This window comes from Bufo gargarizans, chromosome 5, assembly GCF_014858855.1.
Source record: "Bufo gargarizans isolate SCDJY-AF-19 chromosome 5, ASM1485885v1, whole genome shotgun sequence".
NCBI lineage: Eukaryota > Metazoa > Chordata > Amphibia > Anura > Bufonidae > Bufo > Bufo gargarizans.
This window is the reverse complement of record NC_058084.1, coordinates 319039204-319054085: the sequence shown is the minus strand read 5'-3', so window position 1 is coordinate 319054085 and position 14882 is coordinate 319039204. Positions and strand designations below refer to the sequence as shown.

The 14882-nt window shown below is 43.0% G+C and overlaps 1 protein-coding gene across 1 annotated transcript in view; it reads right to left on the bottom strand.

Annotated features, from left to right (window-relative positions):
- Positions 1-14882, bottom strand: part of RREB1 (ras responsive element binding protein 1) — a 72779-nt gene that overhangs the window by 19423 nt on the left and 38474 nt on the right. The window contains 5 exon segments of the mRNA XM_044292955.1: positions 4702-4865; positions 5857-5946; positions 8334-8533; positions 9864-9980; positions 12970-13090. Coding sequence (XP_044148890.1) covers positions 4702-4865; positions 5857-5946; positions 8334-8533; positions 9864-9980; positions 12970-13090 — 692 coding nt within the window.

Here is a 14882-nt window from a genome sequence, read left to right as displayed (position 1 = left end):
AGGAGGCACACACCTCTTAATATATTTAGCGCATCTTGGGCTGTCTAAGTCAGAGATTGAAATCTAGGCCTGATATTTTTTGCACAAATATGACATGTGCTATAATTTACGAAAAGTGGATCAAGTCACTTGATAAATTCCCCCCATAGTTTATGCGATAGACTATATAAACCAATATTGAACATTCACAAGAAACTGCATAGGGACAGCTTGCATGCAATACATAAACCAATTCTATTTGTAACAAGAGAAAATAGTTAAATCATAGACTAATTTCATCCCCAAAAAAGAAATCCCAAACAAGTTTCCAGAGATTGAAGAAAGGAAGTCTGCAGGCAGTGTGCCTGGTGAACAGAAAGCAGACATTGCAAGTCAGTTATCTCCCAAGTCTCCTTATTTGGCATTGGTCTGGTGCTCAGCTCTGTGCTCGCCAAATCCCAGGCGTCCGACACATGACACCGTCATGAGGATGAAGGCCACTAGGCCAAAATGCTCAGGGTAAAAGTGCAGCCATACTGTATTGGTCAGCTTACTGGACAAAGAAACAAGGAAGTTGTGTATCATAAAGAGCATATATACTAAGACTGGTACATCCGCTGTCAGGATGAGCCATCAGAGCAGAAGGTACCATATCACTCAGTGAGTGAATGCCCATTCATGGCTCAACTTGGTTTTATACCAACACGTTTCAGTCCAAAAACAGTGGAGAAAACCTTTAAAAGGTATTTTTTGGGATTGTAATATTATTGATGACCCATCTTCAGGATAGCCTAAAACAAAAGGGGACGGAAGCATGGATATCACTCTGTACCAGGCTTGATAAAGGCTAAGATGTAGCCGAAACTTAGCTGTCTGGTTTTTACTGCACGCATTCTGTAAGGTTTGTCCAATAAAAGGAATACACTTGAGATGCTGCAGTCACCTTTTGTTTTAGGCCATTCGGTGGACCGCTGAGGATTTGTGGTCGTGGAGGTCTGAGAGTGCTGCTCTACAATACTGTTTGTACCATCTTCAGGATAGGTCATCAATATTTGACTGGTGGGGGTGCAACTCCAGGCACCCCTGTGCTGCGGCCTCTTCCTAGGCCAGTGACATCACATCCATTGGTCACTTGGCCTAGGTGCCACTAGGAGTTGGACCTCTACAGATCAGATTTTGATGACCTATCCTGAGGGTAGAAGATCAATATCAAAATCCCAGACAACCCTTTTAAGACTAGGTCTACACAACAATTTTTATAATGATAGTCTATGGTGTCGCACTGCGACATGCTGCAACTGCGACTCGAGAGTTGCAAAAAATCCATTCGAGATGGATTTTTCTGCGACTGTCGCGTTGCAGTTGCAGCATGGCGACAACATAGACTATCATTATAAAAATTGTTGTGCGACAAATGTTGCAGTGTAGTTGTGCCCTATCTGTCGCGCAACACATCTCGTCGTGTAGACCTAGCCTAATATAGGAAATAAAACTAAGACTTACACAAATGAGTCCATATAGGATTTTACAGGGGCTTTTTGTTTCTTGTAATATGGAACTGCATATTTTTCTGGCTTCGGAGGAGAGTGAAGACTTTTTAGAGATTTATCAAAAAAGGAATGGAGATGATTACAACACTGAATGCCCAGTAGATGCCAAAGTCATGAACAGCTGCTTGTACTAAAAAAAAAATCTAAGGGGATCTAAGGGGAAGGTAAGGGGGTAAACATTAACCATATTCCTCTCACAATACAAGCACAAACCTTGTGTGTATTTCTATGCGCTTCTAACTTTGTGGTGTCATCACTGTACACTCCGTAGAATGTGTAGTCAGGGAGGAGAAGAAACGGTGGCGGTAAGTTTTCTGTGATTTTAGGAATCTGAAATTGGACTAAAAACTGCGAGTTCAGTCATGAAGCTCCCTTGGGCTAACACAGGATTGCAAAACTCTTCTTCTAAGAGATCCACCTCAGACAGGCCCTAGTGTCAGGCATCTAAAAGATTTCACTAAGCAGCAGAAACGGTACAGTGCAATGTACAGGGAGAGGCGGCCAACTAAGAGGGCGGAATCCTCCTCCTACGTACTGCAACCAAGTATCAAGAAGGTCTGTATAAAGTGCACCTAGCAATAATAACGTGGGCCAGACAACCTGTTCAACATACAAATCGCTCATCACTGGCCCCTCAGTGCCGCCGACAATGACATATGTAGTGCCTTTTTTTTTAAGCCTAAAGCCTGAAAAACTGGCCATTTAGGTGTCAGGCTGCAATCAAACTTCATTCAGTCCACCCACTTCTCTTATTTCAAGCCAAGAGAAAAAGTAAGTAAAACAATATGAGTAGTTTAAAAAATAAAAAAAACTTGACAGAACAGCACAAAATTTGTATTTTATTTTTTTCAAAGCTGTGCGTCTAGAAAAGGTAAGGAAGCAAACATCTGTACATCACACCGGGAGCTCCTGGCTGAATTAGTCCACCTTAAAGAGGATGGCTATTTTTATTTTATTTCACCCTCATCCCGCCAGACTTGTAAAGGGAAATACACTTAGCTGCTCGGCTCCAGCTCCTTGGCTCTTTTTGTGGTATTCCAGCCCCTATCCTGTAGATTTTCTGCATGGATGGGGGTCACATGCACCACTGCAGCCAATGACTGGCCTCAGAAGTGAGGTATCCCTAAGTAGCATGTGACGTGCCGCTTGGCGACTCGTCACCGTTTAGGCAAGTCAAATGTGGACAACCTCATTAAAATCAATGAAACATGATCTGATTGGTTGTTGCGGATCATATTCATCTACTGAGGGTTGTCACTACATCTAAACAGATTTGGTCCAACCTCAAATTTCTTCTCGTTGGTCATTGCAACTGTCATGTAGCGGAATTTTTTTAAAAATAAACTATGTTTGTGGTCTTCTTGGCTTATCATTTGAGGACTGGTTTGTCTAATGGTTGGCGATTAGTCCCAAGTCTAAGAAGGATGGGACAAGGAGAGCTATTGGGCCACGTGCACATAGGATGATGCTCACATCAACAGGCAAGAGAACGCTTCTGCTGAGGAGGCAGTGAGGGGGAGTGAAATAGGATACTGCTATGTTTGCTAGTCCCGGCCTGTTCAGTAGAACAGGTCAGACAAGTTTTCACTCATTTTTTTCCTGTTTGTTGTGTGAGCTGAGGTGAAGTCCCAGGGAGTACCTTACAATTGTGAAGAGATGCATGACAACCTGGATGATGCGAACATTACTGCTGATCCCAGCTAAGCCCCAGGTTCACTTTCTATTTTGTTAACACCTTGGCTGCTGGTACCTGTCAATATTTCAGTGTGAAGGAACTTTTCAGCTACAGTTAGAACGCATCAACTACATACTCCGTGGGTCAACATTTCCCATTGGGTACACTGTATTCAACCAAAGCTCATCGTGTTCATGTACCTAGAAATGTTGGTTGTGTCACACTGCCAGCTTCTATGTTGATCATATCGACTATAACGAATATTACAATTTTACTCACACATACCAAATTTTTAATTTGAAATAATTTTCCCCCCCATTATTTTAGATTTCAATTCCAAGTGTTCCTGCTCACAGAAGAACAGCAAGTAACCCATCATGGCTGCAGGTCTTAGTGATGTTTTTGCCAATAGGCACGCAACGCTTTAGCCAATGCTCCATTATGTGACTCATGCACCATCAATAGTTGTCAGTTGACAGCTATTATTCCTGATCCGTCTGTACACATGCACACTCAGCTCAGACAGGCATGCGTTTTTAAAAGAGGGGGGGGGGGATTAAGCTAACATAAGCACCTCTGATGGTGGCTTATCTTCTTTGAAAACAAAAGGAACAGGTGTAGAAATTCAACATGACCAATCCTTCTGTCTACCTGTCAGGGGAAAATCAGGACACCCCCAGCTGATAATTTCGCTGGGACCATCTAACAGTCCATAGTCTGCCATGTATGGGCACCTTTGATATAAACTACACTTAAAAGATTTCAAGACATTTACCAAACTTAAGCGGGGGGGGAATAAAAAATAAAAAAAAATGGTGATTAAAATATAGGAGAAAAGTGCAATCTCTACAGGTAGCAGAAATAACGTTCACTACCCTAAAATAATCCAATTCAAAAACATATGCTTGTATGGATCAAACGGGTCAGAAAATAAATTACTCCCAATTTGTGCCAACCAACTAAATAGGAAATCAAAGTTATACAATCAGTCTTCTGGTTTGATATTCTGCAAAAAAAAGTGCACCAGGACGTGACACCTCATCTGTATAGGGGCAGAGGAAGTAGGCCGTCATAAATACAGGATTGTCCTGGCGTATGCAAAGTGTCACTTTGGGGACATCACGCCGAATTCTAAACTGGAGATTGGTTTAAGGCAGGTAAAGTAAAGATCACATATTCTAAGTGCTAGGCTGAATGGAATTGTCCTTCACCTCACCGCCTTTGTTTCAGTGCAGCTAGGCCACTGTTCAAAGGATTGTGTTCTTTTTGGCACCTAGATAAAAGGAATGCTAGCACACCTTCCCGATCTTTGCTCATTTGTACAGCTATACAGCCAATTACAAAGCAGTCAAATGATACTTGCTATGTTGTCCAGCAGAGAGGATTACACACCAGAGAAGCACCAGAAGTTCCCAGGAGCTATTTAAAGGGGTGGGAAATAAATACCCAGCTCATATGTTCTCAGCCCGCTATTCTGTCACTAGACGTCTCACTCACCTGTGCATGTTCCCATTGGTGGTGAAGGACTGCCCGCACATTGAACATCTGTAAGGCCTCTCTCCGGAGTGGACAAGCATGTGGCGGTCAAGAGAGCTAGCAGAGCTCAAGGATTTTCCACAGATGCTACAACTATGGTCTGTCCCACCAGTGTCAGTATTGTGCTGCAGAATTAACCAACAAAATTATTAAAATCATTACTCAACTTTACCTGACAAAAGTTATATCTTTTTTTTTTTTCTGAGCTTTACACTGGTCCCTAATCGTGTCTTCATGTAACAGGATAAAAGGCTATAATATTCCTAGTGATAACATAGGACATTCTTTGTGAAAAGCTTAGATATGACGGCTTCCAAAATGCTAAGGGCCTAATACTCATACACAAAGACATATTACAAGTTAGTCCCTATCTAGGAATTATATTATCCATCATGGGGAGCATTTCTGTATATCCTACATGGCATCACTTAGTGATTTATTTGTCATGAACTTCCCAAAGCAGTCAAACAGAAGAATTAAGGTAGGTTCACGTGGAGTTTTTAGGAGGAGGTTCTGAGGCAGATTTCCCTTCAGCATTTTCAGCCAAAGTCAGAAGTAGATAAAAAAAAAAGAATCTGAAATATAAAGAAAGGACCTATACTCCTTCCTGCTGTATCCACTTCCGGCTGAAAAAAAACTGAAGAGAGTGAACCTACAAATACTAAAACCTAAAGCTGGACATACACAATAGATAACTGTCAGCCAAACTCTCCGATTTCAGCATGGCCAAATGACCATCTAGTGTGTACTGGCATCTTCCAATTCTCCACCGATGGTCAGGGGAGATAAGGAGAGGGCAGATGGACTTCTATCCCATTTTATCTTTAGGCACATCTGTTCTACTGAGCCTGGATTATGTACTCTAGTAAATACAAGGGTTTCCCTACTAAGGTTCTATGCCAAACTGGTTCTCCTTATGAATATTGTCAAGGGTTACTAAGGGGCAACAACAAAAACTCTCATTCGTTGCCATAGGATGGCAAACTGCTAAAAGATGCTGACTTGGGAAGTAGGCAATATCAACACAAAATTTCTCATAAATGTATATGAATATATATGTTTTTTGTCATGTGTTACACAAAACATTGTTTGCATGGAAAGCAAAATTTATAGTACCTGGCGGATGTGCATGGTAAGCTGGTGCTGTGAATTGCAGATCTTCTGACATAAGGGGCATGTATAGGACGACTTTTCCTCCTTTGATTCCTGTTGAATAAGAGAAGGATAACATTTTATTCAGGCATTGCAAATAAGAGGAGAACAAGTAAGCATCTGGAAGTACACCCCTCTTCTAACTGCATAAGGGTACTTTCACACTAGCGGTTTTCTTTTCCGGCACTGTGTTCCGTCCTAGGGGCAAGAACTGATCAGTTTTATCCCCATGCATTCTGAATGGAGAGCAATCCGTTCAGGATGCATCAGGATGTCTTCAGTTCAGTCTTTTTGACTGATCAGGCAAAAGATAAAACCGTAGCATGCTACGGTTTTATCTCCGGCCAAAAAAAAACTGAAAACTTGCCTGAATGCCAGATCCGGATTTTTTTTCCCCCCATAGGAATGTATTAAAGCTGGATCCGGCATTCAAAATACCGCAATGCCGGATCCGACCTTCCTAAAAAAAAATAATCAAAAAATGTGAAAAAAATAAATGCCGGATCCGTTTTTCCAGATGACACCAGAAAGACGGATCCGGCATTTCAATGCATTTGTAAGACGGATCAGTATCCTGATCCGTCTTACAAATGCCATCAGTTGGCATACGTTTTGAAGGATTCAGCAGGCAGTTCCGGCGACGGAACTGCCTGCCGGATCACTCTGCCACAAGTGAGAAAGAAGCCTAATGCTACAATACTGCAAAAATCAACTAAATTTGTCATGTTCTTTCTTAAGAACGGGATTGCAACCTTCTCCTCATGTTGCCTCTAAAGGGCCATGTGTTCTACGTCATTGCCTAGGGGTTCCTGTATTCAATATGGCTTCTATGTAATCTCAGATGGAAGGAAGGTACAGTCTCTCTCTCTCACGACAGCACAAAGATGGTGATGAAACCCTCAAGTGCCTTAACCTTGCTTGTGCCCACCATGGTAGCAATAACTGAGGGCACTCTACACCAGATGATAAAGATGGTCATAAAAGTGGATTATGCAATATAATATATAAAATTATCTCTTTACTTTTGTTTTATGTATTAGACACTTAACTATGCATGTCAAAGAAAACTTTTAATCTAATTTCAGAATCCATTTCTGTAAGGCCTCATGCACACGACCGTTGTTGTGGTCCGCATCAGAGCTGCATTTTTGGCGGCTTGTGTGCGGACCCATTCACTTCAAGGGGGCTGCAAAAGATGCGGACAGCACTCCGTGTGCTGTCCGCATCCGTTGCACCGTTCCGTGGCCCCGCAATAAAAAAATATAGCATGTCCTACTCTTGTCCGTTTTGCGGACAAGAATAGGCATTTCTACAATGGGCTGCCCGTTCTGTTCCGCAAATTGCGGAAGGCACATGACCGTGACGTTTATTTTGCGGACCGCAAAAAACGGCACGGTCGTGTGCATGAGGCCTAAGGCTAAGTTCACAACTGTGTGGAGGTTCCAGCAGGACATTCGGCAGAGTCCAGCCTATGCCAGAACAAAGTACCAGAAGACGAATATATTCTGATGTCTTTCTTTATGTAAGTTCTATAGAATAGTTTTCCCCTTCACATCAGCATATTACCAAACAAGAGAGTAATTGCTGGTTCACCTTGAAGTGAAGAATGACACATAATCCAGGCTGCCATGGCAAATGTCTGTTTGCACAAGGGTTTATCATTAACTGAGGTCCAAACTTTCCTAATACCAGCACAGAGATATCTCAGGGAAGATGCTTGTCTTCAAGAAACTTTTTCTGGTATAGGAAAGCAGGGAGACAGGCCTCAAATGAATGGCTTTTCAACTTTTCATATTGAAAGGGAAGTGAGAAAGGCACAATCTGGAAATCGTATTGAAAATATGTGTTCTAAAGAGTGTGGAGGAGGTGGCAGGGACATACTACCCAAAAGTGCTCTCAGAAAGGGAGGTCTGGTCAGGGGCCACTGCTGGATTTAGAGAACAGGGCTACTAAAACAGGTCAGGAAGGTGAGCAGATCATCAGTAGCCCAACAAAACTACTTATATACCCTTCGGTTCATTCAAAGCATAAAAAAAAATTACAACTTCAGATCACCCCCAACAACCCAAACACAGCCATGGCACACTACAGAAGTTCTGGACGATGAGATATAGGGAGTTGTTTCATAGGGTGCTCTCACTACAGAGCTCCGCCAGCTGTCTGTGGAGGAAAAGTGGTTGTCATCAGTGATATTATTTTTAAGGCCTTTTTACATGGGCTGACGATCAGGTAGGAATGTTTGTATGAATGTTCAAATACATCATTGATCGGTGCTCATTTAACAGAAATCTGCTCATGTGAAAGGGACCTTAGTCACTGATGTGACAGGCAGGTGTTGGGACAACCGAAACACCCCATGAGGACTAAGGCCCTACAACACAACTGCTTGTACCTCAGCTTTTGGGCCAGTGTGTGGGCAACATAAAAATTCCATTCCTTACCTGATTTCTTCTACCAATTCTATGGGGTGGCAGACATTTTCCTGGCGATTTAGTGTTCTGAAGGTTTGCATCATTTTCAGCAAGACTGGTTGTGCTCATCACGGCTGACATCATTGCATTCACTGATGACAAGTCATTTGCGTCTGAACCATTATAAAGGTTGACAGGTTTCATCTGATCTTTTGTGATTGTTTCCTTCGCTATAAAACAGACCAGCACATACATATTTACAAGTGCAAAACATCCTGATGCTAAAAGGCACAAAAAAATAAAATAAATGTAACATCTAATCTACTGAGGATTAATGTTTTCAATGTGTCATCTGCAGTCTTCTGGTCCCCATCCTATAAAATTCCAGATGGACAGGGTCACTTGCCGCTGCAGCCTATGACTGGCCTCAGTGGGGCACCTGACTCTGTCCAGCTGTAAGTTTACAATACAGGGACCGGAAGACCACAGAAGGAAATCAGTGACTTGGAATGGAGTTGCATGAGCAGATAAGTAGAATTCTTTGCATTTTTTTTTTTAAACAGTCAAGTTAAAAAATCTAGACTACACTTTTAAAATGGGTTGTGCCACTAATACCACTATTTCCCTATCCAAAGGGGACAGGGGATATGTATTTAATCACTGGGGATGTGACTGCTGGGACCCCCAGCAATCACAACAACGGGTGTTCTGCAATTGCCCAAAAACTGGAAAAATGATGTGCATGCGTGACCACCACTCCATCCACTTCTAAGGGACAGCCAAGTAAAGCCCGTCGCAGCAGCTCCACAGAAGACACAAGGCAGTGGCCACGTATGCAGGCCAACCTTCTATTCTCATAGGGCAGTTTAGCCTCAGTGACGGACCCCTATTCTCAGAACCCCAGCGATCAAACACTTATCCCCTATCCTGTGGATAGGAGATAAGTATTATTAGAGGCACAACCACTTTGTGGCTTGCTGATTTCAGTCTGCAAAACATGGACATATGTGGAGATCCGTATGGGGTTTGGGTGCGTATGTTTATTTCTGCATCCATTCAGCGGAATGAATGAGTCTTGAACAGAAAGTGGAAGCTGCAAAAACCGACCCCGATTTTGACAGGGAGCTGCCCATCTTCAGTGTTCAGTGCCGTGCAGTGAAGACCTTCCTCACTGCCTGCGCTGCCCTCACTGTCACCCTCATATATTCACTATAAACTGGACATTGTCCGGACTCACTGCTGACAGTGTACCGATGTCAGACAGGGCAATACATATATATATCATTTATCAAACTGGTGTAAAGTAGAACTGGCTTAGTTGCCCATAGCAACCAATCAGATTCCACCTTTCATTTTCCAAAGGGGCTAATAATCCATTATCACTTGCCCAACACATTTAATAAAATAAAAAGGAAGTTACGTTTTAAAGCTGTCAACTTATGTTTGTGTGCTATATATCGCCTAGTGTTCATTTTGGCGATTTATTGACTAGGCTGGAAATCCTCTACGCAGCGAGCAGACATGTACGCGGAAGTACCATAATTTGATGCAAAAGATTACCTCTATTTTCCTTTGCCATGTGTTCAGTAGTGGTTTGACCATCTTGTCTAATACTTTTATCTGTCATAATGGTGGCAGAGACACTGAACGTGGAGTCAGCGGTAACTCTCTCTAAAACTGCAAATGAAAGCACACGTCAGCTCCAGACCGGCACACATTATTTGAATGATTTACATAAAATACTCAAAGTACTACACAACCCAAGCAAAGCAGATAAACTGGACGCAGTGACAGGACCAGGTATGCTTAAAGGGGTTATCCCATGATTTGTGTAAAAAAATTAAAAACAGCCACCATATAGTACATGACAGTCTCTTTCTAACAAAGCTAGAACCAGCCCTGTACCTCACATGGGTCCAGAGATCTCCCCATTCATTGCTTCAATTGCTCTGCTAGATTTATATCAAGCTGGCAGCTCAAGGGGAGTGTCCTTTCTCAAGGGGCGTGTCTTTCTTCTGCAGCTCTCTCCCTATCACAGCTCAGGAGGCAGTTGAAGGATGAAACTGAGCATGTGCGGCCTTCTCAGTGAGCCGGAGAAAGAAATAAAAAAAAAAAACTAACAGCAGGCGGCGCTATACAGATACATTTTATTGGACAACTCAGTAGCTATACTAAATGTTTAATTACGAGCTCTGGTTTCAATACAAGATGCTTCATCCCATTCAACAAAAACAGGAAGACATTTCCTTATGGAGGAGAGATGGCAGAATCCACGTGACGTACCGCAGCCGTTCTTCACACCATACATTAAAATAACTTTGCCCACTGCAAAGTTGTCAGAGTCAGCTGCCGCCAGTCAAGGAGAAGGCTTATATCCCTATATTACTACTTCTGTCTGTAGGGTGCAGCGGTATAATGAGTTGGAGGACTGGGATAGGAGTTTGGAAACATACAGGCAATGCGTCTACAACAGGCATCCTCAAACTGCGGCCCTCCAGCTGTTGTAAAACTACAACTCCCACAATGCCCTGCTGTAGGCGGATACCTGTAGGCTGTTCGGGCATGCTGGGAGTTGTAGTTTTGCAACAGCTGGAGGGCCGCAGTTTGAGGATGCCTGGTCTACAAGGTAGGTTTCTTTGCTTTGGCAGAGGTGGAGCATTTGGAGTGATGGTATAGATCCACTTTCGCCACATAGACATGTTGATCGATGTAGGACTGCTGCGCCTAAAACACCAACATCAGGAAACAAGAGGATGCAGGGAGGAGTGAGAAGGGAAGCAGTGCCTGACTAACTGCGGCCATGGCTCTGAGTCATGCAGATGAAACCTCATGTGATACAATATATATATATATTATATACACACATACATAATGCGTGCAACTCATCAGCTCTCCCAAGCTAAGTAAGGACAGGAAGGGGGAAACCAGGAAGTGCAGCACAAGGAATGTGAGTGTTAGCCAGGGTAAACCCTCCGCTGCCAACTCCTCCAGTCAGCAAAGTGTTAAGGCTCTGGGCAAATTGTGACATGCAAGTCAAGCTAGTCAGTGAAGCAGCGCAAGGATTAAACATCCTGGTTTTCCATGCATAAGGGTGCCAATTAACCCAGCAGTGATGACACCGGTCCTTTTGTTTCCTTACTCAAAGTCATTTTTTTTTTGAACAGCTGACAAAGGTGCCTTTCTACTTTAATCCATAGTTTAGTTTACCGTATATCTGTTAGCTGATGCTTAAAGAGGACCAGTCTCCTCTCCAGACATGTCTGCTTTAGTAACCACATGAATTCCCCAGGTAATAACAATTGTGGAGCATCTATTCTTATGACTCTATGATGTGCCGTTCATGTACCATTCTGTCTAGAAGTTTATGAATGAAATGCCAGCAGTCTGCAGTAAGGGTCCAGCTGAGTGTTACCAGTTTAGGGGGGTTCGCTGCACAAAAAGTGCTGCCAGTGTTAGACTTTGCAGGGGCACACCCCCAACTGGTAACACCCAGCTGGACCTTTATTGCAGACTCCTGGCAATTCATTCAACAAAGGAATGGTACAACATACTGTATGATCATGAGAATAGATGCTCCCAAATTATTACATAGGGAATACAAGTAGTTACTAAAACAGACACGTCAGGAGTGGTGGCTGGTCCTCTTTAAGTAATCAAGCCTATATAAACTGGCTCAGCTTCTGTTAAGGTAGTGAATAAAATCCCCAGCGGATCAGGACGAACTCCACAGCCACTAAAAGCCGCCTAAAATGGGCTGGCCTCTGCAGGAGCATCGCTGGAGGAATTGCAGTGGGTCTTCCGCTGCGTTGTGACCTGCGGCCAAAACTGCCATGCTGCTGGTTTTCTCCCCAGAGGGTGCATGAGATCTCAAAGTCTCATCCACTTTGCTGGGGCTGTAAATCTGCAGCATTTACGCTTTGTGTGGTCACACAGATATTATTATTTTTTTTGCATCTTTTTAGTGCAGTGTGTAGACAGACGCCACGGGTATGTAGATTCATTCCATTCAATTGAGCAAAGCCATGAGCGAGTCAGCAGCATCCAAAGTGAACAACTGCGGTGGATTTTGATAGCGTCAAAATCCTCCATGTGAACGGCACATTTTGCAACCCCCACTCTATGACAATCCCCCAATTACATCCATGACTCACACTAGTATGGTTTAAAACAGGGATGCCCAACCTGCGGCCCTCTAGCTGTTGCAAAACTACAACTACCATCATGCCCAGACAACCTACAGCTATCGGGGCATGCTGGGAAAAGATTTGCAACAGCAGGTTGGGCATCCCTGGTTCACTGGGTCACTAAAGTAAGGTACCACGACCTGATCACCTTCTGAAAGGATCTCATCCTGAGGAATTGTAAGAAATAACATTTTTATCATTTTTCACGGTAATATAGAATACGACTCCTCGTAGACTGATGCGGCCAGTCATTCCCATTAGCTTAGCAGAGGACACGCCCTCATCAGACTATCACAATATGTGTCACTGCCCAAGTATGCAGAGTGGCTCCAACCAGTTACGTAGAAAAAGGCAGAATTCTTTTCAGGTGACCAGTTATAGAATAGAAGTCTCTGATACATGTCAAATGACAGAATTAGATATAAGAGAGAAGATGACATCATAGATCAAGGAAGTTCTACAGGAAGTATTTTCCAACTGACCTTCAACAACCAGGCTGCTCCCTGGCTGCTGGAAAGGCTGGAACTGGCAGGGCCCCGTCGAAAAACTAGCTGGCAGCATCCCTTCAATTCCTCCTCCAGCTGGGCACCAATACACTGCAGCCTGCAGGGGACAAGACAAAAAAAAAGCGTACTTACTCTACGCACTGTAATAAACACACAAGAGAATATTACTCAAAAACAGATGGTCACTAAAATGGTGCTGGGCGATGGTCAGGTCATTATGGCATTGAATGGATAATTTGGGCATTTTCAAAATATTACATTGCCGACGTATTATGACATATCTCCTGGACATTTTCTCACTAGACATAAATGTGTCATGGAAGATTTATCAAACTCCATACGCCAGAAAAGTGGCATAAAAAAAGAATTATTTTTTTTTATACACAATTTGCATACAAACATTATGCAAATATAATTTTTACACCACCCATGCCAGTGTCCGGAAATGGGGTATGGCGATCAGCCTCAGGGGATCTATCATCATTTACGAGCCGGTGTAGATTTCATTCTAGGAGCATGGACTGCCGGATGATGCTCTCAATTTACGTTGGGGCGTACGCATCCTCCGGCAGCACGGGGGATATCAAAATGAGGGTCTTGATATATCCCTCCTATAATTTGCCCTTAGCTCAGGTACCTTGAATCTGCCCCATCGATCAATGCTCTTTATGTCTATTTTAGGGAAAGACTACACCAGTTTGATAAATAACCCCAATAAAGCAGAACTGGCTTAGTTGCCCATAGCAACCAATCAGATTTCACCTTTCCTTTTCCAAAGGAGCTGTCAAAAATAAAAGGTGGAATCTGATTGGTTGCTATGGGCAACTAAGCTAGTTCTACTTTACATTAGTTTGATAAATCTCCCCCTAGGTTTGGGAAACTTGCTTTGGTGGCTTTGCTTGTTCACTAGATAATGTCGTTAGATACCATAAGAACATATTACAGTCATATATGCATGCATGTGAGAAGAGACAAGACCCTAAATACAACGTACATGGCTGAATATTTAAGAGGAACAAGGGGAGTATAGTGGTTGCCAGTAGAAACCAATGAGATTGAACACGTTCACATCTCTGGCAGGGAACAGCCTGCCGGAGTTCACCAGATCCGGCACTGCTGAATTCTCTAGTTTACCTCAGGATGTCCATTGACCTTAATGAGGTCCGGCAGTGATCCGGCCACTTTCCGGCACAAATGCTAGGCTTCAGCCGGATAAATACCCCTACATGCAGCTTTTTCTGTCTGGCCGACAGCCGGAAGTTAGGCCGGATCATCTCTAATGGAGATGTGAATCCAGCCTTACAAGACTCGTAACAGGACTGGTTGTAAAGGGTAACTCCTCCACTTTTCATAGCTTTGAAAAATCTACCTCAATCGGTCTCTACATGGGCTATCTGTATATGGGTTTTGTCATAAGGAGACATTATATAGATTCACAGATTTCAAACTACCTTCTTATTCATCTTATCTGAACAACAAACCCCATGATCTACATCAATCTAGTTCAGCCTACGTAAAGGCCCTGAAGGTCTCATGGAGGCCCACAATGCTCACTTCGAATAGATCCTGCTTCCCCGTGAGAAGGTTGCTTGTTGTTTGAGGGTCTGCCTCTCAGCAACACAGATGATATTCACGGAAGACTGTACGAGGATGTACTTTGCAAATAAGAATTGTGACAGAGACTGATCAATGCAGTACTTCTGGTTTGTCATGTGAGTGCCTGAAGATGCTAGAGCACATTCCTAGTCAAAGTTCACAAAATAAAGAGGAAGCCAGAAAAGAGGATGATGAAAAAAAAAAAAAAAAGTATAAGAAACTGCACGATTTTCTCCTGGGTTGGTTACGATCGGTGTATTAAATCCAATTAAACTCATGCATGTCACATAATG